The sequence below is a fragment of the Eptesicus fuscus genome, chromosome 17 (genome assembly GCF_027574615.1).
Source record: "Eptesicus fuscus isolate TK198812 chromosome 17, DD_ASM_mEF_20220401, whole genome shotgun sequence".
Lineage (NCBI taxonomy): Eukaryota > Metazoa > Chordata > Mammalia > Chiroptera > Vespertilionidae > Eptesicus > Eptesicus fuscus.
In genome coordinates, this window is record NC_072489.1 from 20,009,076 (window position 1) to 20,034,759 (window position 25,684).

The window sequence follows — 25,684 nt, forward strand, 5'->3', positions numbered from 1 at the left end:
CTCCAGAACTACCAAAGAAAAAGCCAGAAGATAACTAGTTTACCAAACTATTCTTGACCCATTTTCAGTGTAATCGATAGTCTGAAGTCAGCCTGTTTAGCAGCAGCTCATGAAATTAGTTCAGTTCTTGGAATGACTTAAGTGGTCAAGTCACAGCCCAGAGTGAACCCAAACCTTCAGTTTCATTTATGAAACACTTCATATATACCAGGCACTGTGCTAAATGGCACCTCATCACTTTCAACCTCCTGAACAACTCTGAGTAGGCATTACTGTCCATCTTAAGAGAGGGCAAGGTCACTGGGCGGGTATGATGAGAGAAGCTGAACTCAGGCCTGCCCAATGCCAAAGCCTATACCCTTAAGCTCCTTAAATCAGGGCTGAAAACTGTACTGGACAATAGAGGCCACTATGCATCAGACTGACCTCTGACATGGGAAGACCACCCACTCTATCTAGAATAGTCCACCGCTGCCACTTGTTACTCTTTCCTTATTCTACTTTATCCTAGCAGTTATTTCCAAAAGTACATCCATTCATTGAACAAAGACTGATTGTGCTTCTATATTCTAGGCACTGAAAACATAGCAGTGAACTAGACACACAACAATCTCTACCCTCACAGAGCTGACATTTATTTAACTTATTCCTATTTGTCTCCATATCAAAATCTCCATGTAATACATCTTGCTTACTGTATGTTTCCAGCACCTAGAAGAGCTCCGATACGGGGGTACAACAGACAGCAATTCCATCCATGACATCCTCAGCAATGGTGTAGAAAACTGGTCAAACAATTCACCGAACGGGTTTTATTGCCATGCAGAGTTCTTTATAGTGCATTGTCTCAGTGCTATACTACAAAGTTCTATAAAATTTTAAATAAAGTCTTTAAGACATTCCATATTTTTAAAATGTAAAAACAAACCCAGTTTACTTATCTTTAAGTGTTAATTTTTCTGGGCAAAGAAAAAAACAAAAACCAGTAAGATAGCCAGAATACTATAAGACAGTAAATGCAGATGAGAAAAAAAGAATTTTAAAATAGATATTTATTTGCAAAATAAAAATAAAATAAAACTAATCTGAATCAGGTTCCTTCTTCTTTCTTCTTGACCCTTTGGAGGCAGTCCCAGGCTCTGTTTTGTCTTTGCCATGCTCAGTCCGCTGTGTCAGCCACTCCTTCTCCAGCTGTTTCAGCATGTCTGCAGTGAGGAGTCCTTGCTGCACCAACCTGGAAGCCAGGGATTTCTCTTCCGCACTGGGGCTGGGTGGCTCAACAGCTTTATACCCTAAAGTTTTGGTACCGCGCATCCTTCTTGCTTGGCTCTTCAATGTTCCTGACAAACGAGACCGGCTGTCTGCTGACATGTTCTCCAAATTCAACAGCCTTTGTGCCTCTGAAATTTTAATCAGTTTGGTGATGTTGTGTACACCCTCTTGGATAATGCCATCTAGCTCTTTCTGCAGGTCTCGAACAAGGCTGGCATCTGGAAACATATCTATAAACCGATAGCTGGGAAAAAGACATTACATTATAGCAACAGCTCTTATCACAGTCGCTGAACTACTATAATAATCTCAATGACGAAGCTAGATCTTGACACTGATTAATTCCAAATATTGTTTATGCAAAATTTGTTGTGTCTTTGCTCAACTTTTACTTCTGCCCCAACACACCTGAGGAGTACATCATTATGAGGATGGGTCACCACTCCCCCTGAAGTGATTCCAATATGCCCCCACGTGGGACATGCCCCCACTTTGAGTTACTGAGCTAGAGCGGTACAGCAGGCCCTCCAATAACATCGCTTTGTATAACACTGTCTCATCAGAACACTGATGAGATGCCATAGGAACTTAACTCTGGTTTATATCGATTAGCCTCTGGTAAAACTGGTTTTGTTATACATCCTTTTGCTTAAAGTCGCAGGACCATTAATTAAGGATTTTAATTGTACTTCTCAAATGTTAACATATAAATGAATCACCTGGGGAATCTAGTTAAAATGCAGAATTTGATTAAGTCAGATATTCTCTATTTCTAATAAGCTTCCACCCATTGAGTAGCAAGGATCTAGCGGACCTTCTCACCTACTTACCTTAACTAGAATACTAAGAATGCGTTAAGTCATTTTTGGAATGGGGATTAACCAGGCTCAACTGCCTTTATGGACAATAAACATAATATAGAGCACCCTGCAAATATGTGCCTAATTTGAAAGAGCAAAAGACCATTCATAAAACCTTTGATGTGCCCTATTACTTAAAAAAATGAGAGCACATAAAGGAAATATTTGATACCTTAGCCACAGGTAAAGATCCAAGACATCATGAACAGCTTCAAGATCCATGAGGTCTTTAATATTATTAGGTGGATGTAATGGCCATTTAATATATCGGCGTAACCATGCAAAGGTCAAGGGCTCGTTCCTGCTATGCTGCCTGGCAAACTGAGAGAAGCAGAAGAAAAGGAAAAAGAATTCACTTAAGTCTGTGATTAGAAAAAAAGGAAGCACAACAAAATGTTAGCTGTGATTGTGTTTCAAGAGGCAGGATGCTTTCTTCTTTATACTTTTCTGTATTTTAAAGAACATTCAGTATTTTATAAAGGTAACTTTTTAAAAGGTGGGGGAATGACATCCTTCTTTTTACAAAATCAGTCCTCAGAGGCCATCAATGGCTCTTTTGAAGTTCAGTAATAATGGAGATCAAGGAAAAATCTCTCGATTTCACATTCTCATCATTAAACAGAACACATAAGCAACTGTTAAACTGTCCTTTCTCCTTAGTAAAATACTTCTGCTTCATTAGAATAATTTGAAGAATGGTGTAAATGGGGTCAAGACATGGGCTCAAACTCCATCCATGTCAGTCTGCAGCATTTAAGACTTTGTTCCATAAACATCAACCTTACACTAGCTAACTCTCTAACAAATGCCAGCTCTAAGAAACTATTTCCTAGGTCAGTGGTTGGCAAACTGTGGCTCGCGAGCCACATGCGGCTCACGAGCCATGGTTTGCCGCTCTGTTGACCACTGGGATAGGGGCTTAATCACAAGGAACAACAACAGCCTGTAATTATTGGAATCAAGAGTCTAGGTCAGTGGACAGGGAAGACTTCTAAGACATAATAAAAGAAAAAGAAAACAGCAAGTTGCAGAATCATTCATTATAGCATTTATGGGAAAACACACCCCCACAACAAAACTAGAATTCCTACATGTATACCTATGTAGGCAAATGCAACCGGAAAGGTCTGCAAGATTACATACAGACTGATAATAGTTATGCCATAGAACTAAGATTGGAGGAAGTAGCCCAATTTATCCTATTTGTAATATTTTAATTTTGTGCAAAGAGAAAGTATTTATGTATTATTTATGTAATTTAAAAATAATTTTGAATTTAGAAATAGAGTTGATAAAAACAGAGCTAATATGCAGAATGCTAAGGTCTATAAAGAAATGGCAGCGGAACTACAAAAGATTCAAAGAGGAGACCTCTGGGTTTAGTGTGCTGCAAGGGAGAGCACCAGGGAGAGCCAAGGCCCAGAGAGGTGAGAGGACACAGCGGCCCTGTTTTGGTAAATTCTGTGCTCCTCAGCATTGTATCCCTACTCAAATGAGGGAAAAGAAAAGGAACCAGAACCCTGGCACCAAACTCACACAAGACAACATTGCCTGGCTCAGTGTCTTATGGTTACAGACAACATTGCCTGGCTCAGTGTCTTATGGTTAAAGACAACATTGCCAGCTCATTGTCTTATGGTTAAGAAAACCGAACACGATTGCCACTACTAAACCCCTGGCCCCCTTCCAAAAATATTACCCAACTCCAATAAGGAAAAAGTGTATCATCAGGCAAAGACCCCCTTCCCTTGAAAAAACTGTATTTTATTCTTTTTGTTTTAGCTTCTTCACAAAGGCTACCATGTAAGCCCAAATACAAAGCAAGGGCTCTCCTTTCCCCAAAAAATTATTTGTAAGAAGAAGAGAGTCACTTTATATTTAAGTTCTTACATATTATCTCATATTAAAGGATAGTCTCCAATTGTTTTGAGTAACAAAGTACTGTTTGGGGAAAAGACCTCAACCGAAAACAACTCAAAATGCCCTAAAGAAGCAGGCTTACCTGCAGCAGGGAAGAGCAGACGAAAGGCTGCTTCTTGTTGATAGGGGCTGTGCAGAACACATACCTCACTCGCAGGCTTAATGGGATATGCTGGATCAGCTCTGCGGAAAACTTAAAATCATCCAGATTGCAGACAAAATACTGCCCATCAACTTGTGAAAAGTCTACAAAAATATCCTGGGGGGAAAAAGACATATTAAATTACTGGACTGCCTAACTGGGCATGAATAAAGTACTCAAATCTACAAATGACAACCTCTTTAACCCATAACAGACTTCTAGAAAGGCCTGCTTTATTCATTGCCTCCTCAAGCTAATAATTCCTCCATAACCTTCCCAACCTAAAATACTCAGACAAAAGTCCCAAACGATTTTGAAAGTTTTCACTTTTAACATAAACTTCATAAATAGCAACTTCACAAAAACAGCCTATCCATTCATGCCCATGAGGTTAACTAGTAATCATCTGACATATCAACATTTTTATTTTTTGTTTTAAATTTTCTTCTTGAGAATTTTTATGAGTTTATTTGAGCCAAAACTGATGACAGTTACAGGGAAGCAAGGTTTCAAATGCTCCAATTTTTTATTTTTCAATTATAGTTAATGTACAATATTTTATTAGTTTCAGGTGTACAACCGTGATTAGACATTTAATAACTTATGAAATGATCACCTGATAAATCTAGTACCCATCTGACACCATACATAGCTATTAAAATATTGATTAAATTCCCCATGCTGTACTATATATCCCCATGACCATAATTACCAATTTATACTTCTTAATCCCTTCATCTTTTTCACCAATTCCCCCAACCTCACTCCCATCTGGCAACCGTAAAAATATTCTCTGTATCTATGAGTCTGTTTCTGTTCTACTTGTTTATTTATTTTTAGATTTCCACATATAAGTGAAGTCATATGGCATTTGTCTTTCTCTTTCTGACTATTTCACTCAGCAAAATACCCTCTAGGTCCATTCATGTTGTTGCAGATGGCAAGATTTCACTCCTTTTTATGGCTGAGTCATATTTCATTGTGCACATGCACCACTTCTTTATCCACTCATCTATCAATGGACACTTAGAATCAAAGGACAGATAAAGAGCTTCCCAGACAAGAAAAAGCTAAAGGAGTTCATCATCACCAGACCAATATTAAAAGAAATGTTAAAGAGTCAAGAAGAAGAAGAAAGAAAAGGAAAGAAGAGGGAGAAGAGAAAGAAGGAAAAAAAGAAAATATCAAAAATATAAATACAAATGGATTAAATGTTCCAATCAAAAGATGCCTGGTAGCTGAATGGATAACAAAAGACCCTCACATATGCTGCCTACAAGAGACTCACTTCAGATAGAAAGACACACATACTCAAAGCAAAGTGATGGGAAAAGACATTTCACAAAAGTGGAAACAAACAAAAAGCTGGGCAAGCAATACATATACCAGACAAAATAGACTTTAAAACAAAGGTTGTAACAAGAGATACAAAAAGACCCAGCAATTCCACTTTAGGGTACTGTATTTATCTGAAGAAACCCAAAACACTAAATCAAAAAAGACATGTACATCCATGTGCAAACACATTCATTGCAGCATTGTTTACAATAGCCAACATATCAACACTTTTAGAAAAGAGATTTAAAGTGGTTTCCTACTTACAATGAGATTAGAAAGTGTTGTATCAGGGAGATGGTAGGCAAACATTTCAATCTGTTCAGCAGTTGGATGAAGACCAGCTGCCTTTAGTAAAAGAAAAAAACAATCATAAGTTGTGTTTTTTAAAGGAGAAGTTTTCCTAAGTTAATTCAAAATAAAGTCTTGAGTAAAATAGAGAAAAGCATCATTTTCCCATTTATTACCAATTAGGAAAGCTAATGAGATGATTTAATAAAACTAACCAATTATACCGAGTAGTCAATCTTTTATTCACATTTTAATTATACAGAGTCTGGCATACATAAATACATGAAAAATGTCTAAACTGGAGGTCAGGTATCTCTTTACCTGTATATTGCAGTGTTACGAGATGCCTACGGGTAAGTATAAGCTAGGGGGGGAAAGGGAATTGGAAAGAGGATAAGAGTGAGTGAATCACGGTGGGTGGAAGAGAATGAGCACAAGAAATGAGGTGCTGTGCACAGGAGGGAAATGGTGTGTCATTATCAACTGCACTCTCAACAAAAGCTACAGAAATTATTTCAACCTCAGCTTTCCTCTAGGAACTTTTCCTTGCATTATCTCACTTACATTCCCCTTTACCCAGGGCCACTGAAAAATGAAAAGAGCCACATTTAGAAAGATTTCCAGGCAACTTTAAATTGTAACAGTTAGGCCCAGCTGGTGTGGCTCAGTTGGTTGAGCATCAACCAGGAGGTCAGTTGATTACTGATTAGGGCACATGCCAGGGTTTCAGGCTCCATCCCCAGTAAGGGGTAAGAGGGCGGCATCCAATCGATGTTTCTCTCTCATCATTGATGTTTCTCTCTCTCTCCCTCTCCCTTCCTCTCTGAAATCAATAAAAACATATTTTTAAAAAATTGTAACAGTTAAGTTTAAAATATGTACACTTCTGACTCATTAACTACATTTGTCCTTATTGGCTCAAATTATGTTGCTTAGTGCTGTTTTTGCCCCACACTCAAGGGTATCTTCTACATTCAAGCTCCTGGCAAGTTTTCAGTCTGCTTACATAGCTGAGTGCCCACCTGAAGCAACTGTGCCACTACCCCACCTGCTGCTAGGTTATAGGAAGAACGAAAGGAAAATTAGGTTCACTAAACTTTTCAATCTGGATCTTTCACCCGCACACCATTCTCAACCAGGAATCTCTATTCCTCTCCAAAGCAATAAAGTAGGGCTTTCTTTCTTAAATATATTTCTATTTATTTCAGAGAAGAAGGGAGAGGGAGAGAGAGATAGGAACATCAATGATGAGAGAGAATCATTGACCGGCTTGCCTTTTGCACCCCCCCCACTGGGGATCGAGCCTGCAACCCAGGCCTGTGCCCTTGACTGGAATCAAACCCAGGACCCTTCAGTCCACAAGCTGATGCTCCATCCACTGAGCCAAACCAGCTAGGGCAAGTAGGGCTTTCTTGACGTAATTTTAATGGTATAAAATTTCTCTTTTGTTTATTTGTAACCGCGTGTCTGAGGCAAGAGTCTGGGAGAGGGTGAAGGAAGGCAGGACTGTCCTCCAAAGGGAATTAACCTCACCTTTATAGGTTCGACAGGCTTATTCAAAATCTCCTTTAATAAACGGAGGTCTTCTCGATTCATTGTTGTAACCTCTCCTTCTTTGTATTTCGAACTGAACCTACCAGCTCTGCCAGCAATCTGCAAGGCTTGAGAAGTGGTGATTGGTTCTATTTCCTTCTCTCCCTTTTCATTGATACTGGGCTTTATAAGGGAATAAAAAATAATTCTTCTTATGTTCCTGAAATAGAAATAAAAGTGATTTCACAGACGAAAAACTCTCCATCACTTGGGTCACTGCAGAAATGCTCACTCAATTCTAGTATAGGCCTACTTGCAATCTTGCCTGTTGTTTTCAAAATAAGAAAAAGGTTTGTTGGTAATTCTTTCTTCCCTTTAAATAGTATTTTTCAACTGTGTAAATTTACTAAAATTTATCAACTTGTACTTTTACAGTTGGTGACCTGTATAGTATATAAATTATACCTCAATAAGGCTATAGAAGATAACATTTTTTTACAAATAAACCACATGTTCTCAAGCGGCTTTTTATATATATATATATATATATATATATACACACATATATATGTATATATATATACATATATATATATACATATATATATGTGTATATATATATATATATATATGTATATATATATATATATATTTTTATACTTCAGAGAGGAAGGCAGAGGGAGAGAGAAAAAGAAACATCAATGATGAGAGAGAATCATTGATTGGTTGCCTCCTGCACGCCTACTGGGGATGGAGCCCGCAACCCGGGCACGTGCCCTTGACCGGAATCGAACCCAAGAACCTTCAGTCTGCAGGTTGACACTCTATCCACTGAGTCAAACCAGCTAGGGCTCAAGCTGCTTTTAAAAGTTGGCTATTAACAGTTTGAATAGTTTTTTAAATTCATTCCCCAGAGAGGAATATTTAGGCTTAATACTGTTACCCTTACAAATAACAGCTAGCCCTACAAGCACAGTAGGCACTCACACAACTTGTTGGCTGAGAAACTAAAAGTAAAATAAGGTAATATAACAGGATAGCAGTGATAGACAGCAGCACTCAAAGTCTGATCGATGTGATACTTTCTTTTTACTCCCTTACCAGGTGTAAGCAAGGCAAATCTCAGATCTATACGATAATACCCATTCTCCTAAGTGGTCATTATAATGCCAATTAGAAAATTTTTAATTGCCATCTAACCCACTGAATATCCATGATTGCTAAAAACAAATCACTTACAAATTAAGTCCCATGCCAATTGCATCTGTGGCAACCAGGATTTTGCACGGATCATCAGGATCATTAAACTTTTTTGCTTGAGCAAGTTTGGTCCCTAAAATAAGAAGTTTATGTTAAATCAGTGTTCTCAATCTTTTACTGTATCACACTAAGTGTATCTTGGAAACCCTCACCCCCTACTTTCTATTTTTATGGATAAAATTATTGTTTCAAAGTTATTTCTTTATATCCTCAAAGAGTTACTTATCCTTTATTTCCACTCTTTTAAATATTCCCACATACAGCAACACAACCCCACACCACACTAGCCTTCTCACTTCTGAAGATATGTAGTAACAGGTTTCAGGACTACAATTTGAGGAATATTACTCAAGTTCATGGGTAATGACATTTCTGTAAGAAACTCTTTAATTCAAAATTTAAAATAACAGCAAATAATAAGAGCTAGAAATAATTAAAATATTTCTATCCCCACCAAGATAAACTAGAGAAACATTTATTTTATATGACCTATAACAAATTACTAATATATCAAGCATCTTAATTCAATATATGTTTTACTGCGTTCTCTATACACATTCAACATAAATGGCAAAAATAAGATTTAATATTCTGTCACGATGAAAGCCAATAATTACCAGGTGGGAGACTGCCATATATAACAGCTGATTCCAATCCCCGAATTTCAATCTGTCGACTCACAGAATAAATATCATTCTTGCTAAAACAGACAATGCAGTCCCCAGGCCGAAGGTTGTCTAAAGATTCTAATGCATGATCCAGCACAGAAATGGGTGTAAGCCTCGTATAGTTTCGAACCTTTAATAAAGACGTGATATTGTAAAATAACACACCAAACTCAATTTCATGTGACTAACAATTAAGTGAAAAACTTGCTAAAAACTAAAAACAAGGTTTGTTGTTTTTCAAAGGGAAATACAGAAAAGCATTTATTTTAATATTCATTGCTATTTCTAAATTAACTAAATGCTAAACAGTGTTGCATAAATTTTTCAAAGCACTTTCATATACATTTGATTTTCTTCCCCCCGCACCCCCCCATTGATTTTAGAGAAACATCGATGTGAGAGAGATACATCCATTGGTTGCCTCCCGCACATGCTTTGATCGAGCCTGCAATCAAGGTGTGTGCCCTTGACAGGAATTGAACCCACTACTCTTCAGTCCAAGAAAGGACACTAACCACTCAGCAAAACTGGCTAGGGCTACATTTGATTTTCATGGCAACTTGGTAAGTTCAGAAGGGTTACTAACTGTTACTTTCTTTTATGAAAAAGTAAAAGAGAGCCCTATAAAAGATCAGGTCTGAAGAGGACTTTTCCAGTTCTAGCCTTCTACAATTTGCCTAAGAATACAAAACTAATAACAGCCAAGTCAAGACTAGAACCCAGAATTTCTTCTACTATATTTCTCTCCCTGAAAGCTGAACACAAAATTAAAGTAATGGACCAATTTTTAAATATTTCTTCATCTTATTATAGAACTCTGGTAAAGAAAACAAAAAGTAGGATTAAAAGAAAGCCAATTACTTCTTACGCTAGGAATTTGAAAAGGGATACAAACTATTTCTAGCAATTAGATGTATATCAAAGGCCCCAATTACCTGACATCTGAGACTTTAAAAACCACAAGCTTTTGCCCTGGCCAGTGTGGCTCAGTTGGTTGGAGCAATGTCCCCGTATACCGAAAGGTGGCAGGTTTGATTCCCAGTCAGGGCATATACCCAGGTTGCAGGTTTGACCCCTGGTCAGGCGGAGGCAACCGATAGATATTTCACTCTCACATGGTTGTTTCTTTCTCTCTCTACCCCCTCCCATTCCTCTCTCTAAAATCAATAAAAATGAAGAAAAATAAAGAGCACTAACTTTTGCTGAACCTCAAACTTCCAATATTCCTGACTTATTTAATTCTAAAGAGATCTGCTGAAACTCCAAAAGGTTTTGCCAAGCGAATATGAAGATTCTCCTGTACTTTTAGAAGACAGGGTAAGATGGCCACTCCGTCAGAACTACCATTATGAGGTTAAATCAATTGTGTATTATCTAGTCAACTAGGAGGAAATAAAGCTTTCTTTTTAGTTAAGTTCTGATTTACCACTACCTTCGGCCTATGAAGCCACTGCCTGGGTACTCTGGGCTATTTGCTATGCCATCTTGAGAACAAAGCATATAATCTAGTACCTCCACTTCCTCCCCAGTCGTGTACAAAAGCTCAGTAACCAGGTCAATAGCAGCAGCTTCTCCACATAAATGAACCTCTTCAGCACAGAGTCCTGGTAAATGCAAAATCACAATTTAAAAAAATTTTTAAAAATAAAAGTAAATATGCAACACTTTACATAGCAAAAAATATATATTTTTTTAAGCCTCACCCGAGAACATTTTTTAATTGATTTTTTAGAGAGAGAAACATTGATGTAGAGAAAAATCGATCTGTTGCCCCCCTACACTCACTGACTGGGGATGGAACCCCCAACCTAGATATGGGCCCTGACTAGGAATCGAACCCATAACCTTTTGGTGTATGGGATGACACTCCAACCAACTGAGCCACTGGGCCAGGGCTAGCAAAAATATTTTAAGTTTGTTTCTATTGCTTTACAATGTTACCAAATGTTTTCATAAATATTATCTCTTTGATTCAAACCTCAAAACAATATACTGGGCAAAGATTAACTACTTTTTTATAAACATCAGGGCTTTTAAACTGCTTTGGCCAAGGTGTTGAGTCTAGAGGGTGATGTCAGCCAGGACTAGTACCTGACATTTTATGATTAGTACTGAACATTAGTTTCATACTTGTTTTTCAAATTAGCCTCCATGGAATCACAGAGGTTTCCTGAGAGGCTGGGGGCTGGAGGGTAGAAGGAACTCCAATCTCCTTACCCCTTAGCAGATCCGCTTTCATCCATTTTACATTGTTTCAATGAATACTCTTTATCTGGAAAAGAGTTCAGCTGTTTGTTTTTAAGTCTGAGAACTCTTGTCCTACAATATGCTGATCAAAAATTCACTCCAGCTCTGGCCAGATAGCTCAGTTTAGTTAGAGCATCGTTCCAATACACCAATGTTGTAGGTTCAATCTCTGGTCAGGGCACCTACAAAGAACCAACCAATGAGTACATAAATAAGTGGAACAACAAATTAAAGTTTCTCTTTCTCTCTCCCTGCCACCCATCAATAAATTTATTTTTAAATTTTAATTCACTCCAATATAAGCATTAAAAATACTCATTCATGTCCGTGGACCTCAAAAACTCCACTTCCAGGAGCCTATCCTAAAGAAATAATAAAATAAATGAATAAAAAGCTATGGCCATAAGGATTTTATCATAGGCCATCAGGAGAAATCTCCAGAAAAAGAACTAAATGAAATGGAGGCAAGTCAAGGGGTGGACTCAGCAAGCACTATTAATATTGCAGCATTATTAATAACAGGGGAAGATGTTCAACTGTGAAAAAAATTATAGTACAGTTCAAGGGAGAATATGCAATATTAGTATGTGGTACCAAAAAAAAGTCGGAAACAACAGAACTGAAAAAAGCAAGATACAAAATTATATATATAGTCACAAAACTGGCACGAAACACCAAAATCTTAATAATGGTTGTACATATGGTGAGATTTGAATATTTTAACTTTAATTAAGTGGTTATGCTAATATCATAATAGGAAAAATAGGCTTCCCATTATTTAAATAATATTTAGAAAAGAAAACTCAACCCTTAGCTGACTTTTTTGTTTGATTTGTGTCAAAAAGGAAGAATCTAGCTGGCTCTCCTGGGCAACGTTCAGCAGATAACGCACCTCAGTGCAAGCGTCACAAAGCACAGGTTTTAGAGCGTTACGACCACCAACCTAGAAGTGCTCTGGTCCAGGCCCATCCTCTGGCTGGGTCTTTAATCATCTGAATTTCGTCAATCACAGCCACTTCATCTTAAAATAAAAAGTTATCATGAGCAACATAAGTACTTAAATAGTTTTGCAAACAAATTACAACACCGAAATTCAAGCTTTCATCACCACCACAGTCATCACCACCACTGACCACTCAGTGCTTCTTTTCTGGCAGTCTTGTTCTCAGAGCTTTACAATTATAACTCACTTAATCCTCACAACGAATATAAAAGGAAAGTCATCATCTTCTTCATTTTACAGAAGAATAAACTGAGACCCAGAGAAGTTAAGTCATGGCCCAAGGTACAGTATGTACGGGTAAGTGGAAGATCAAAAAAACATGAAATTCAAACCCAGGCCATCTAGCTCCAAAGTCCAGACTGTTAACTACTCTACTCACTGCCTCACACATTAAGCAGGTTCATTTGTCCTATTTCTGCAATCTCAGGGGCAGCCTGGAGAATCTGCCTAATGAGAACTGACACACGTACACAGCAGTAAGAGAAAAAAGTCTCTATGCTTCCAGGAACCAGGAATAGATAGCCCCACGGTAAATGAAGCATCTCAGCCACCAAACCCAGACAGGTGTGAGGAGCAGAAAGGAAAGTGGAAAGTGTAATCCCCTGAGTTCCAGCAATGCTCATTCTTAGGGAATTTCAGCTCATCACTACGGCAAAAATTAGTGCTGAATTTTATTTTCTAATGCTTCCAACCATAGTACTCTATTCTTTTTAAGTCATATTAATTATATTTTAATTTTCTTCTCAAAATACCAAGGAGTTAAGAGCACATTAAAATTTTTTAAAATGTAATATGCCTGCAAGACATTTAAGAAGCAAAAGAAAGTTAATTTTATACTGAAAAACCATCAGATTAAAATTTACTTATTGCATCTGGGCATATACAAACAAGATTAGAAAAAAGGGAATTTTCATTTATAAATATCTGTGCTATCTGAATTTTTATAACATACAACTGTTATAATGAACTAATTAAAAAAAAACTACCCATTTACACAGAAAGTTAGGATTAAAATTAAAAAAGCAAACTACTAAATAGTACATAATTTGCTCTAACATGTAATATATAACCCCTATTTTATTTAATATACGTACCCACAATGCACACATAAATATATGGATACACAATAAAAACACAGAAAAAGAATCTGAAAAATATATACCACAGGGTTAACCCTTGTTTATTCTGAATGGGTGGAATTGGGAGAGTATGTACTTCTTTCTTCTCTGCATTTATTTTTGAGTTTTCAATGTGAAGATATAATTGCTTATATCATAAAAAAAAAGTTGATTTTCATAAAATATTTTCAAAATGACTTAACTAGTTTACTGCAGTGCTATTAATAGTGAAAGACTTTAAACCATTTAAATATTCTTTAATGGAGAAATGTATAATTTTAGTCATAAAATGAAATGCTATGTAACAGTTTAAATGAATAAATTTGATATATATTTTTTTGACATATATGATTTTATATATATATGCAAAACAAGCCTAGATCTAAAAACTTGTATAGAATAAAAAGTGTGGAACAATAATACAATATAATCATGTAAATGTTTTAAAACATACAATGTATAGTGTTGACAGCAGAAAAGATATACACCAAATACTTGATAGCAGTTAGATCAAGAGGGGAAAGGGAGGGGGGGTTGGGGGGTTACTGGAGGGATGAGGACACATATGTAATACCTTAATCAATAAAGAAATTAAAAACAAACAAACAAACAAATAAATAAATAAATGAGGGGGAAAGGAGGTTTCGGTCAAGATGGTGGCATAGTAAACGCAGTACTCAGAATCTCCTACTACCGCATCAAAATTACAATTAAACTACAAAGCAACCATCATTCAGAACCACCTGAAATCTAGCTGAATAGAAGTCCTATGACTAAGGATATAAAGAAGCCACTATGAGAAAGGTAAGAGGGACAGAGACACAGCACATGCTGGTCCCAAACCAGTTGTGGTGGATAAAAAATCAGGAGTGATATCTCAGCTGTGGAGGTCCCCCTGAGGATAAGGGGTCCCTGCCCCACACAGGACCCCCAACCCAGGGTTCCAATGCCAAGAAGATAAGTACCTATAACTTCTGGCTGTAAAAACCACAAGGGATTGTGGCTGAGCTGGAGTCCCAGGCAGTTCCTCTTAAAGGGCCAGTGCAGACTTACTAGGACACACACTCTCTCTGAGCTCTAGCACTGGGGCAGCAGCTCGAGAGGCACCAAGGACATACAGGGAGGAACTGAGTTGTCTGGCATTGGGATGAGAGCTGGAGGGGCAGATTTCCCCCAAATAGAAGTGCTGGCAGAGGCCACTGTTCCTTTTCTGAGCCCTTCCCAACAGAGCCAGCAGATGGGCGTCATATCTGAGTCTCCATCAACCTGGCTAACCCTGTTAGCCCTGCCCTTGTGATTTCCTAAGACTGCACCCCAACCAACTTTCAGGCCCACCCAAGCCCTTTCCCGTGGCTTTTCATTACAAATGGCCTCTCTCACCTCATGCTTTGGACTTTTCTAAAATCTCTTAAACAAGCAGCATCTGGCGTCTGCATACATTATACCTCCTGTTAAGTGACCCCAGACCCAGCAGTAGTAGCAGCCAGCCTTGGTTCGAAGCTTGGCCTCTCTTGGGCACCACCACGCCCAGTAAAAATAGCAGTCATCTGGAGATCACTTTGTAACTCGTGCCCTGTGGCCCCAGGTAGGGCACAGACAGTAGCTGACCTTACACCTCCCGGAAGACCCCAGAGCCAGTGCTCCTAGTGGACAGCTTCAGACCACACCAGATTACAACCCTACCACCTCCACCAGCGACACACTCAAGGGGTGGACTCAGCAAGCACCAAAGCTCACTAAAGCAAGTTCCGCTCCATAGGGTTGGTTTCGGCACAGCAGATACTGTAGCCGATTGGCCTGGAGGTCAATCCCTCCCAGTGATGCCAACAGCAATCAAAGATAAACTATAAAATGACAGTGCACACAGCCCACACAGGGCACACCAGGAAGTGCCCAGCTCTTGTGAACAGGGAGGCTGCATCCCTCGGCCCTACAGGACACCTACCACACAAGGCCACTCTACCAAGTCCGGGAGATGTAACAGCTTTAGCTAATACATAGAAACAAACATAGGGAAGCAGTCAAAATGTGCAAAGAAACAGATCCCAAATGAAAGAACAGGGGAAATCTCCAGAAAAAGAACTAAATGAAATGGAGGCCAGCCAACTACCAGATAGAGTTCAAAACAATGGTTATAAGTATGCTCAAAGAACTTAGTGAGAACTTCAATAGCATGAAAAAGAAAATAGAAACCATAAAAATTAACCAGTCAGAAATGAAGGCTACACTAACTGAAATAAATAAATCAGAGTGAATCAACAGTAGAGTAGATGAAGCAGAGAATCAGTGATTTGATACAAGGAAGCATGAAAAAAAAATCAGAACAGCCCTAGCCAGTTTGGCTCAGTGGAAAGAGCGTTGGCCTGCTGACTGAAGGGTCCTAGGTTCAATTCCTGTCAAGGGCACATGCCTAGGTTGCAGGCTTGGTCCCCAGTAGGGAGCGTGCAGGAGGCAGCCAATCAATGATTCTCTCTCATCGTTGATGTTTCTATCTCTCTCTCCCTCTCCCTTCCTTTTATTGAAATCAATAAAAATATACTTAAAAAAACAATAAAACATTGAAAAAAACCAGAACAGCAAAAAGAATCCAAAAAAATGAGGATAGTGTAAGGAGCTTTTGGGACAAATGCAAGTGTACTAATATTCACATCATGGGGGTGCCAGGAGAAGAAAACTTCCCTAACCTGGTGAAGAAAATAAACATATAAGTCAACAAAACACAGAAAATTCTAGAGGCCCAAAGGACACATCATAATAAAAATACAAAAGGTTAAAGACAAAGAGAAACTTAAAAACAGCAAGAGAAAAGCAGTTAGTTACCTATAAGGGAATCAGATTGTCCGCTGATTTCTCAACAGAAACTTTCCAGGCCAGAAGAGACTGGCAAGAAATATTCAAAGTGATAAAATGCAAGGACCTACAACCAAGATTGCTCTACCCAGCAAAGCTATCATTTAGAATCAAACGGCAGATAAAGGACGTCCCAGACAAGAAAAAGCTAGAGTTCAACACTACCAAACAACTATTACAAGAAATGTTAAAGGGTCTTTTTTAAGGAGAAGAAAGAAAAAAAAAAGAACAAAATATGAATAATAAATGCCCATAAAAAAGAATGAAATCTTACTGTTTGTGACAGCATTGGTGTTATGCTAAGTGAAATAAGTTAGTCAGAGGAAGACAAATACCATATGATTTCACATATATGTGGAATCTAAAGAACAATATAAATGAACAAACAAAACAGAAACAGACTCATAGATACAGGGAACAGACTATGACTGGCAGAGGAGAGGGGGATCAGGGGACTGGGTCAAAAAAGGTAAAGCGATTGAGAACTACAGATGGGTAGTTACAAAACAGTCACGGGGATATAAAGTACAGCATAGAAATAGTCAATAACAGTGTAATTAACTGGTGTCAATTGGGTACTGAAAATATCAGGGAGAACACTATATAAAGTATATGACTGCTGCCCAGCCGGTGTGGTTGAGCATCACCCCATGCACCAAGAGATCACCTGTTCAATTTCTGGACAGGGTGCATGTTCAAGTTGCGGGCTCGATACCCAGTAGGGGGCGTGCAGGAGGCAGCCAATCAATGACATTTCTCATTGATGTTTCTCTCTCCCCCTCTCCCTTCCTAACAATAAATAAAAATATATTTTAAAGAAAGTATATGATTGCCTAACTACTATGCTAGACACCTAAAACTAATACAAATAATACTGAAAACAAAAAGAAGGGGAAGAATTGAACTGAGGATTAGTACAAAGATAACTTCATAGCTACTAACATTTTTGTTCTTTTAAGAGAAAAAGGGAAAGAATATTAAAAAAGCAAGCATGACAGCCCTATTCGGTTTGGCTCAGTGGATGGAGCATCGACCTGCGGACTGAAGGGTCCCGGGTTCAATTCCCAATCAGAGCACATGCCCAGGTTGCAGGCACCATCCCCAATAGGAGCCGTGCAGGAGGCAGCCAATCAATGATTCTCTCTCATCATTGATGTTTCTCTCTCTCCTTTTTCCTTCCTCTCTGAAATAAAATAAATAAATAAATAAATAAGCAAACATGACAGAAAGTTTTAGGCATTCATTCTCTTCTTTGTCTCAACTTAAATTTTTCACAATAAAAAACATTTCATATGTTCATCAGTTTAAAATTTTTTAAAAATACTGTTTTTTTAAATAGTGTGTACATACAAGGAGTTGTAACACTGCACATCTCAACAGTACAAGCAACATGGGTAGCCTGTTTCCCATCTGTCTCTATTGACACGCGCTCTTCACCTGTTACCAAGTCACATGGCACACCCTAGGATGACAAAGAAACCTGGAATTACTTTCACTTTGAAAAGAATAGCAAAAAGAAATTATGGATGTTTGATAAAGTATTCCCTCCATTATGATCAAATTTATTTGTCTAATAGCTGAAACAAAATATTCTCAATCCTTTAAAAAATATTTTTAATAAAAAATAAAAGTTGAAATCTTACTGTTTGTGACAGCATTTTGTTATAAAACCTACGTAAAACTTGCAAACACCTCAAGGCAACTAAATTCTCAGGTAACAAAAGCATGGGAAATTATAGCAGTTTCACTTTTTAACTTTGTATGTTTCTGTTCTATTTCAGTTTATTAAAATAAAATGAACATGAATTATTTCTATATTAAAAATATATAAATAAATAAAATTTAAGAGTGTACAGTCTCCCCAATATAATTCCTTGAGAAGAACCAATATCAATGCTATGGTGTATCAGAGTGATCAATCACCCTGGTTCGCCCAGGACTGCGGTGTTCCCAAGGGTGAAGGACTTCTGGTGCTAAATCTGGGAAACGCCAGGCAAACTGGGACAGCTGGTCTCCCCAGTGGCCTGAAACTAATCATGAGTCAACATCAGACATATCCAAACTGAGTGACAGTTCACAACACAACTGACCTGTAGTCGTCTTCCAAAATGTAAAGGTTATGAAAGACAAAGGAGGACCAAGAAATTGCCTCAGATTAACAGAAACTAGAGATATGAGGATGAAAAAAGTGTGAGTCCCTGAACAGAACCTGGAGGTGGGGGGCAGTGAGGGCAGGGGCAAGGGGGAGTATTGTTATTGGACAATTGGCAAAACTTGAATATAGAGTATGGATTTAATAATAGAAGTCTATCAATACTAAATGACCTGCTTTAGATAAATATCCTGTGGTTATATAAAGAAAGTCTTTGTTCTGAGGAAATACTTTTTAAGTATTTATGGATCAAGAGATAATTATGTATGAAAATTACATAAATTACTCAGAACAAAAAAATAGAGAATACAAATTACCTACCAAAACTGGTTTATCCCACATTATAGTCATAATAAAACAATGAATCAAATTTTAGCCCATTTAGTAAAACGATGCCTTAGACCACAGGGCATTCAGTCCTTCTCAGGTTTGAAAAGGTGGCTTCAGTCTTTATCATCAGTTCTAGTTGATAGTATCAGAGGGCTACTCTAACAAAGGGTAAATTAAACATCATAACACAGTAGTGGTTAACTCTGAGGGGGCAAAGGAGGTGTTCACAGAGTTTCAACTCTATCAATAATATTTTATTTCTTAAAAAAGTAAATAAAACAAGTATGGCAAAATGTTAGAATCTGACAGGAACAGGGTAGTGGGTTCAGATTATTTGCATTATTCTCAGCATATCTCTGAATATGTGAAATATTCTGTAACAACATATTTCATTCATTCTAATACGCACATTATTACAAGATACATCTTAACAATTGATGCCATATTAGGGTTCAGTTGGCAGTACTTCTTATTTCTCAACTGTACATAAAATAATGGCACATCTTACAACTGATGGCTTCTTAGGTGCAATGAAATATGGCAATTTTTGTTAATGAAGGGCATACTACATATGCACTCCACCCTCCCATCTTCCTTCTTACCCAACCCCCCCACACAAAATTAACAAGGAGCAAATATTTGGTAATATACTGACCTCAGCATTACTCTTTTCGAAGATCTCATGTGCCAATAATTTTAAAGGACCACAATACACTCCAGATTTTGCTGACAAGTATTTTTGGATTGCATGGTAAGTCTTTCCACTGTTTGTGGGGCCTGAATGGAATATTATCTTCCGCTGTATGGCTCTGGCTTCTGGGTACCTAAAAGATGAGTAGGCAAACAGCTTAACCTTATTAATTTCAAAATCCATCTTGGCAAAGTCCCAATTGAAAAAAATTCCAATGAAACATTCTCTTAACATTCACAAGGTAACATCTTTTAAAAAATTAATTAAATGACACATGTCATATCTACACTAAAATTATGACTGCTTTCCAAGAATGACATTTACTAACTAGAGGACAGAAAAATACAAATGCATTTTAATTTATTGGATATTTTTGCCACTGTACAAATCCTTTTTCCTCTGTAGTTACTTAAAATAAATTTAAACTACTATTAGCTCCATAGGTATGTTCACATCACTTCCACAGCTCTAAGCACATGACCTTATGAGCAAATATTCCCAGGCTTCTGAATTTCAACGTATATAATATGATGACCGAGTCTTCTGTTTCTGGCCATGAGGAGTGGTACTGGGCTTGCCCTCCCACCATAAACAAGTACAAAACATATGCAGCAGCTGCTTGGGGACATGGACAACAGGCAGGGCAGGACTGCAGGCCCTAGAAGGGGACAGCTGGATGAGCCCTACTGCACCCCAGTAGGAAACAGGGAGGTGGAACCCAAGCAAAGTATGATGGTCCCACTGAGCTGAGCAGCCGAGGTCCAATTCTCAGTTGCTGAAGCAGCTGAAAGTTAAAGAACAGCGTGTGGAAGAAAAAAGGGTGCAGTCAAGAGGGAGCCTTGGAGCCTGTGTGGGAGTTCCCTGTAGGTCCCTGGCCCAGGGCGGGGCTGACCATGGGCAGCACCTAGCAGACAACAGCTTGCTAAGGGTGTGAGCAGACAGTCTCAATGAGGTGGCAAAGTACTAGGCGATACTGGGGTTCTACAACAGTGCTTGTGAGAGAGCTCATTACCACCCCAGACATTCGGCAGAGACACCAGAAAGGCCACACCTGAATTATAAGGACAACACCCTAAAGTAAGGGCTACTGTCGATTTGCAGTAATAAATCTTAAAACCGAGCTGGGTAGATAAGGGGAGGCACCAGTTTATGGCCTTCCAGAATTAACTGCCTTTTCCTAGGGAAAACAACACAATCTAGACTCCTCATATTTGACCATCCAGAATATAATTTTAAAAAATAATAATCTCCCAAGATTAGAAACTGAAAATTTCAAATCCACAAATGAAGAAACTAACCAATTAGGTGGTATTCTTAAGTCACTGATTTTACGTAGATCATCCTTACATTCCAACACAGGAAATATCTGTTTCGCATGTCTCAAGAAAAATGGAAATAAATCATCCACATGAGCTGGAAAATAAAACACTGCATTAACAGGTGCAATCTACATGTTACCCATAACTACACTTTTTTCTTAGTGAGCTAAGTTTCAGGGACATTACCAGGATAAAAAGAAAAACCCTGGAGCAAGGAACTCTACCCTTTTCTGAGATCTGCTTTGTCTTACATGTTCCTCCCAATTTCACTTAGATTTTCTAGGAAAAAAGAAAATTGGCTGCCAACCACCACGTTCTACTCATCCAATGCAAGCAGGTAAAGGTCAGCATTGGTAAAAGTTAAGTTAAAAAATAAAGAACCTGGAAATATACATTAGAAAGAAAGCCTGTGGTTAAAGAAATGCAGGTGCAAACACTTGTTAAACTACAGAGACCACTGTAAAACATGAACGTGAACTGATTTCTCAGCAAGAAGTCTCCACATCTTAGTGGCTCTGAGGGTGAGGCTGTGTCCCATTCTGCTTTGTATCCAGGTTCTATCTTAGTTCCTGGCACAGAGTAAAGGTCTAATAATCAAACACATTTAAAATATATAATCAAAACCAAGCTGCCTATGGGAACAAAATAATGATGTTCTTACTTTTTTCTTTTATGGCAAGAACTCTGTCCTGATGCGGGGTAAAGAAACAGTGGCAGAAACAGATGGAATCTGCTATGCATTAATTCTACCTGGTATGAGAGTTCATCCCACGGGGGCCTATATTAGCACATAGTGAAGAGCAGATGGTAACAGGTCAAACCTGCCTCCAGTCTAAGACATATGGGGGATTTAATAACTAGCTCATGGGCCCAATATAAAAGCAACAGGACCCAGACAGCCTCCTATGCAAGCACTAAATTATTTACAGAAAATGTTAATAAGGCCTATTCTATACAAATAAACCCTGACTTCAGAAATAAACATGAAGGAAGGAAATAGAAAGTATGTTCAACAGGATTTTTAAAAGTCTCTATAAACACTTGCCTGCACTGAAGCAAATATCATTCAAAATAATGTGAATGTCCACATCCAAGGAATGAGACTGCAGGATATAATTTCTAAAGCTTATGAAAGCTTGGTGGAAGAGACGAGCTGCAGGAAATACAAAATCAAAATAGGCAGGGCTTAAATTCATTTCATTTGTCATTTTAAAAAGTATATATACACATCACACCTAATTAATCAAAGTGCCCCCCCTCCCCTTTTTCTGATCAGATCTGGGCCATAACTGAAATCCTAGCACATGAAGGAAAGCTGAAACACAGCTCTTTGCTACATGTCTGGCTCACCGCATACATCTTGCCAATCTCCTGCTCAGATAGCAGAGATCAGGGACATCCTCCGATCACAATGATGTAATTATTAGAGGCCCGGTGCATAAAATTGGTGCACCGGGGGTGGGGGGGGGTCCCTCAACCCAGCCTGCACCCTCTTGCAGTCCAGGAGCCCTCGGGGGATGTCCAACTCACAGCTTAGGCCCACTCCCAGCAAGCAGTCGGACATCCTTAGCTCTGCCCCAGAGGCGGGAGAGGCTCCCACCACCACTGCTGCTGCACTCACCAGCCGTAAGCCTGGCTCAGGGCTGCTGGCTGAGCAGTACTCCCCCTATGGGAGCACACTGACCACCAGGGGGCAGCTCCTGCATTGAGCATCTGGCCCCTGGTGGTCAGCGCACATCATAGCAACCGGTCGTTCTGCCATTTGGTCGATTTGCATATTAGCCTTTTATTATATAGGATGTCCAGTACACACAGGTGCTACACCATACTCACAAAGCTATAATCTAAAAATAAACTATCTCTAATGGAATGTCATTAGCATTACCATCGAGTCCATAATCAGCACCCAGTTTCTGAATTTCTTTCCTCTTGTAAAACTGGTCTAAGATCTTCTTTACTTCATCTGGAAGAAAGATATCAAAATTTAAAATCTGTGTAATATTTGTTTCCTAAATAGAGAATGCCTAAAGAACAAAACAAAACCTGAAGTCCTAACACTCAACGCAGCAGTCTACTGAGTGTTGCAAGAACTTAAAAGGTTTTATTTGGTCACAAGCTCTTTTTGAATTAATAGTGAGATGGAGCACCTAAAAAATTATAAAGTCAAACCATGCAACATTCCTGTTCCACCGCAGAGGTGTAAGCAAGGTGCTACAGGGTTAGAGATTGCCTCCAGCCTCCAGCAGGCCACTTTTACATAACCATGTTCTATTTCGTTTACTTACAACCACTATGAACATCTAATAGTGAGCAGCTTACAAGGTATCTAGAAAAGACAACCAATACTACAAGGACCAGACCATTATGCTTTTACGCAAATAACTAAAGGAGCCAAGGATGGCCAGCCTATGTGGTTCAGTGGTTGAGTGTCGACCCATGAACCAGGAGACCACGGTTCCATTCCCGGTCAGGGCACATGCCTGGGTTGCAGCTGGGTCCCCAATGGGGGGCGTGCAGGAGGCGGCCAATCAATGAAGCTTCTCTCTCATCCATGTTTCTATCTCTCTATCCCTATCCCTTCCGCTCTCTCAAATCAGTAACAACATATGTGTAAGCAAATAAATAAGATTAAGAAAATAAAGCATCCAGGGATGATATTTAATTTGAAGAAGATGGCTTTAGGAAGAACAGATTATACTTATTTTGTTCTAGATGGCATAACTAAAGTCAATGGGAAATGAGGGAAGCAGATTCAGTGGAATTTATACAAGAGCTTCCTAGCAACCAGAACAGTGAAAAGGGACTGGCTCATGCAAGTGCCAGCTGCTTGTCAATGAAAAGTACTCAAGACTTAAATGACTGTATTTCCAAGGTGATGGCAGAGAAATCACTGTACTGTAGGGGAGGTCGAATTCGATGCCTGCTGAAGTAACATGCCACTATGAATCAATAACATTTTAAATATTTTATTAAAGTATTTTATATTAATCAAGCTGAGATTGTACACTGTCATTGAACATGTTAAAATATTACTGCATTATTCTGTAGAGAGAAACATTTTACTGACCCAGCCACACACTCTGCATTCCTGGGAATGTGGGAGGCAAGTAGACAGCCATGAACAGAATAATGGGCAAAACTGGGAAAACAAGGACCTCACCCACAGTGACCTTTCCTCTCCGGGCATATGGCTGGTCATGTGGTTTAAACCCCCCGGACCTTTCCTATCACTGGTCATGAAGATCAGGCCCCCTGACCTTTCCTATCGCTGGTGATGAAGATCAGGCCCCCTGACCTTCCATACCGCTGGCCATTCGGTAGACCCCTTAGGAGAAGCAACAAAGGACTGAAGGGTGGCGTTTTGCGACTCTGGGGACCTTGCAGGTCAGACAGCCCCCCGCCGCCCAGCACTCACTCTTGTCCAGGGGACGGGTTAGCTCGGCCCCCACGTCGCCATCCGCGCTGGGGCCCTGAGGTTTCACAGCCAGCGGCACAAACAGGGACGTGTTTGGGGCTTTGGAACCTCCGGACGCAGAAGAGGAGGCGGAGGCCACGGCGGGAGTGCGCCCCAGAGGCCCAGGGACCGGCCCGCGGGGAGCGCGGAGAGCGGAGCAGACGGCCGCCCGGTGGCCGGCGCGGCGCCCCGCCGGGAGCCGAGCCCACAGCAGGGCACACCGCGGAAAGGACATGGAGAGCGCAGGCCCTCCCGAGCGCGGCGGCGGCCCGGGGACACTGCGGCGGCCGGTGACGCACACCGCCAGCGCCTGTTGCCCGGAAAGACCCAGGCCGGCGCGGGAGCTGCCCAGGGAAACGCTCGATCAAAAAGAAAAAGTGCCGCAGTCACATTGCTCAAAAGGGGGAGGAAAAGATTAGGCCAGAAAACTAGAAAAGATGCGTTCTTGTTCCCTCTCTCTCATTAGATATCGGGGCCAGCTTTCTCTAAAAAGAAAAAGAAAGGAAGAAAAGGATCAGGCACCTTTGGGGAGGTCACAGAGGAGAGGCGGGGGCCTGCGAGGTGTCACGTGACGCAAGCTGGCCGGTCCGTCTTTAGAAGCACGTGGGCAGCGCCGCGAGCTGTGTGGTCGTGGTCGACGGAGGAGCAGATTTCCTGTGCTGTGAACTGCAACACTTTTAAAGAGCATTTCCCCAAAGGTTTCTTGTGTTTACTCGTTTTCTGATAGAGAACATAACTTGATCTGCCCTACAGGAGTGTTGCCAGGGTACTTCGTTGGCCTACAGTTTCTTAGGGAATCAATCCCCTGGTATGGCCCGCATGTGAGCACTTACACATTAACGCGGGCAGTTTGTGTACATCATCCCAGCAGCCGGTATGTCACAACTGCGTAGCAAAAATATGTCCTCTGCACCCGGGCCAAAGTTCAGTTTCATTTGCATTGGTCGGATACTGTCATATGAGGTGGCAACATATTAAATTCAAAATATGCTGTTAGATGTTCTACCTTTCAATTATACTTAAAAAAAATTAGGATCTTGCAACTTGAAGGAATGTGTCGTGTAATATGTGAATATTGTGTCAAGTAAAATTCCAATAACAACTGGTTATGTGCCTTTGATTCACAGAATACTTTTTAAACAGTGTTACAAGAGTATTACATTTGGACCCATACATTTTTCTTAAAGGACATCTTTAATTTTATAATCACCAGGAAAAGTTAGGTTTAGCAATTTATTC

General features: G+C 39.5%; 1 protein-coding gene across 4 annotated transcripts; it reads right to left on the bottom strand.

Moving 5' to 3' along the window:
• Positions 1-1,034: 1,034 nt before the first annotated feature.
• On the bottom strand, positions 1,035-24,709 carry SUPV3L1 (Suv3 like RNA helicase). Of its 4 annotated transcripts, XM_054729028.1 has the most exons (15): positions 24,407-24,709; positions 22,877-22,954; positions 22,037-22,144; positions 20,971-21,085; positions 19,637-19,805; positions 17,850-17,961; positions 12,472-12,549; positions 10,794-10,885; positions 9,231-9,411; positions 8,593-8,686; positions 7,354-7,573; positions 5,797-5,877; positions 4,135-4,311; positions 2,305-2,453; positions 1,035-1,516 (listed from the first exon to the last, which is right to left on the bottom strand). In XM_054729028.1, the coding sequence occupies exons 1-15, from the start codon at positions 24,678-24,680 to the stop codon at positions 1,081-1,083; spliced, it is 2,364 nt and encodes a 787-aa protein (XP_054585003.1). In that variant the 5' UTR covers positions 24,681-24,709; the 3' UTR covers positions 1,035-1,080. The 4 variants fall into 4 exon arrangements, with proteins under 4 accessions (XP_054585003.1, XP_054585004.1, XP_028007224.1 ...); XM_054729029.1 differs by lacking the exon at positions 22,877-22,954; XM_028151423.2 differs by lacking the exons at positions 17,850-17,961; positions 20,971-21,085; positions 22,037-22,144; positions 22,877-22,954; positions 24,407-24,709 and having other exon boundaries at positions 19,637-19,693.
• Positions 24,710-25,684: the final 975 nt, after the last annotated feature.

Bases quoted from the DNA above. Each gene is read 5' to 3' on its own strand.
- SUPV3L1 (XM_054729028.1), bottom strand. From the start codon at position 24,680: ATGTCCTTTCCGCGGTGTGCCCTGCTGTGGGCTCGGCTCCCGGCGGGG. The intron at 17,962-19,636 runs GTCAGTATATTA...TTGTCATCCTAG, and splicing joins TCGAAAAGAGTAATGCTGAG to GGTGTGCCATGTGACTTGGT. The intron at 10,886-12,471 runs GTTGGTGGTCGT...TGCATTTACCAG, and splicing joins CTGGACCAGAGCACTTCTAG to GACTCTGTGCTGAAGAGGTT.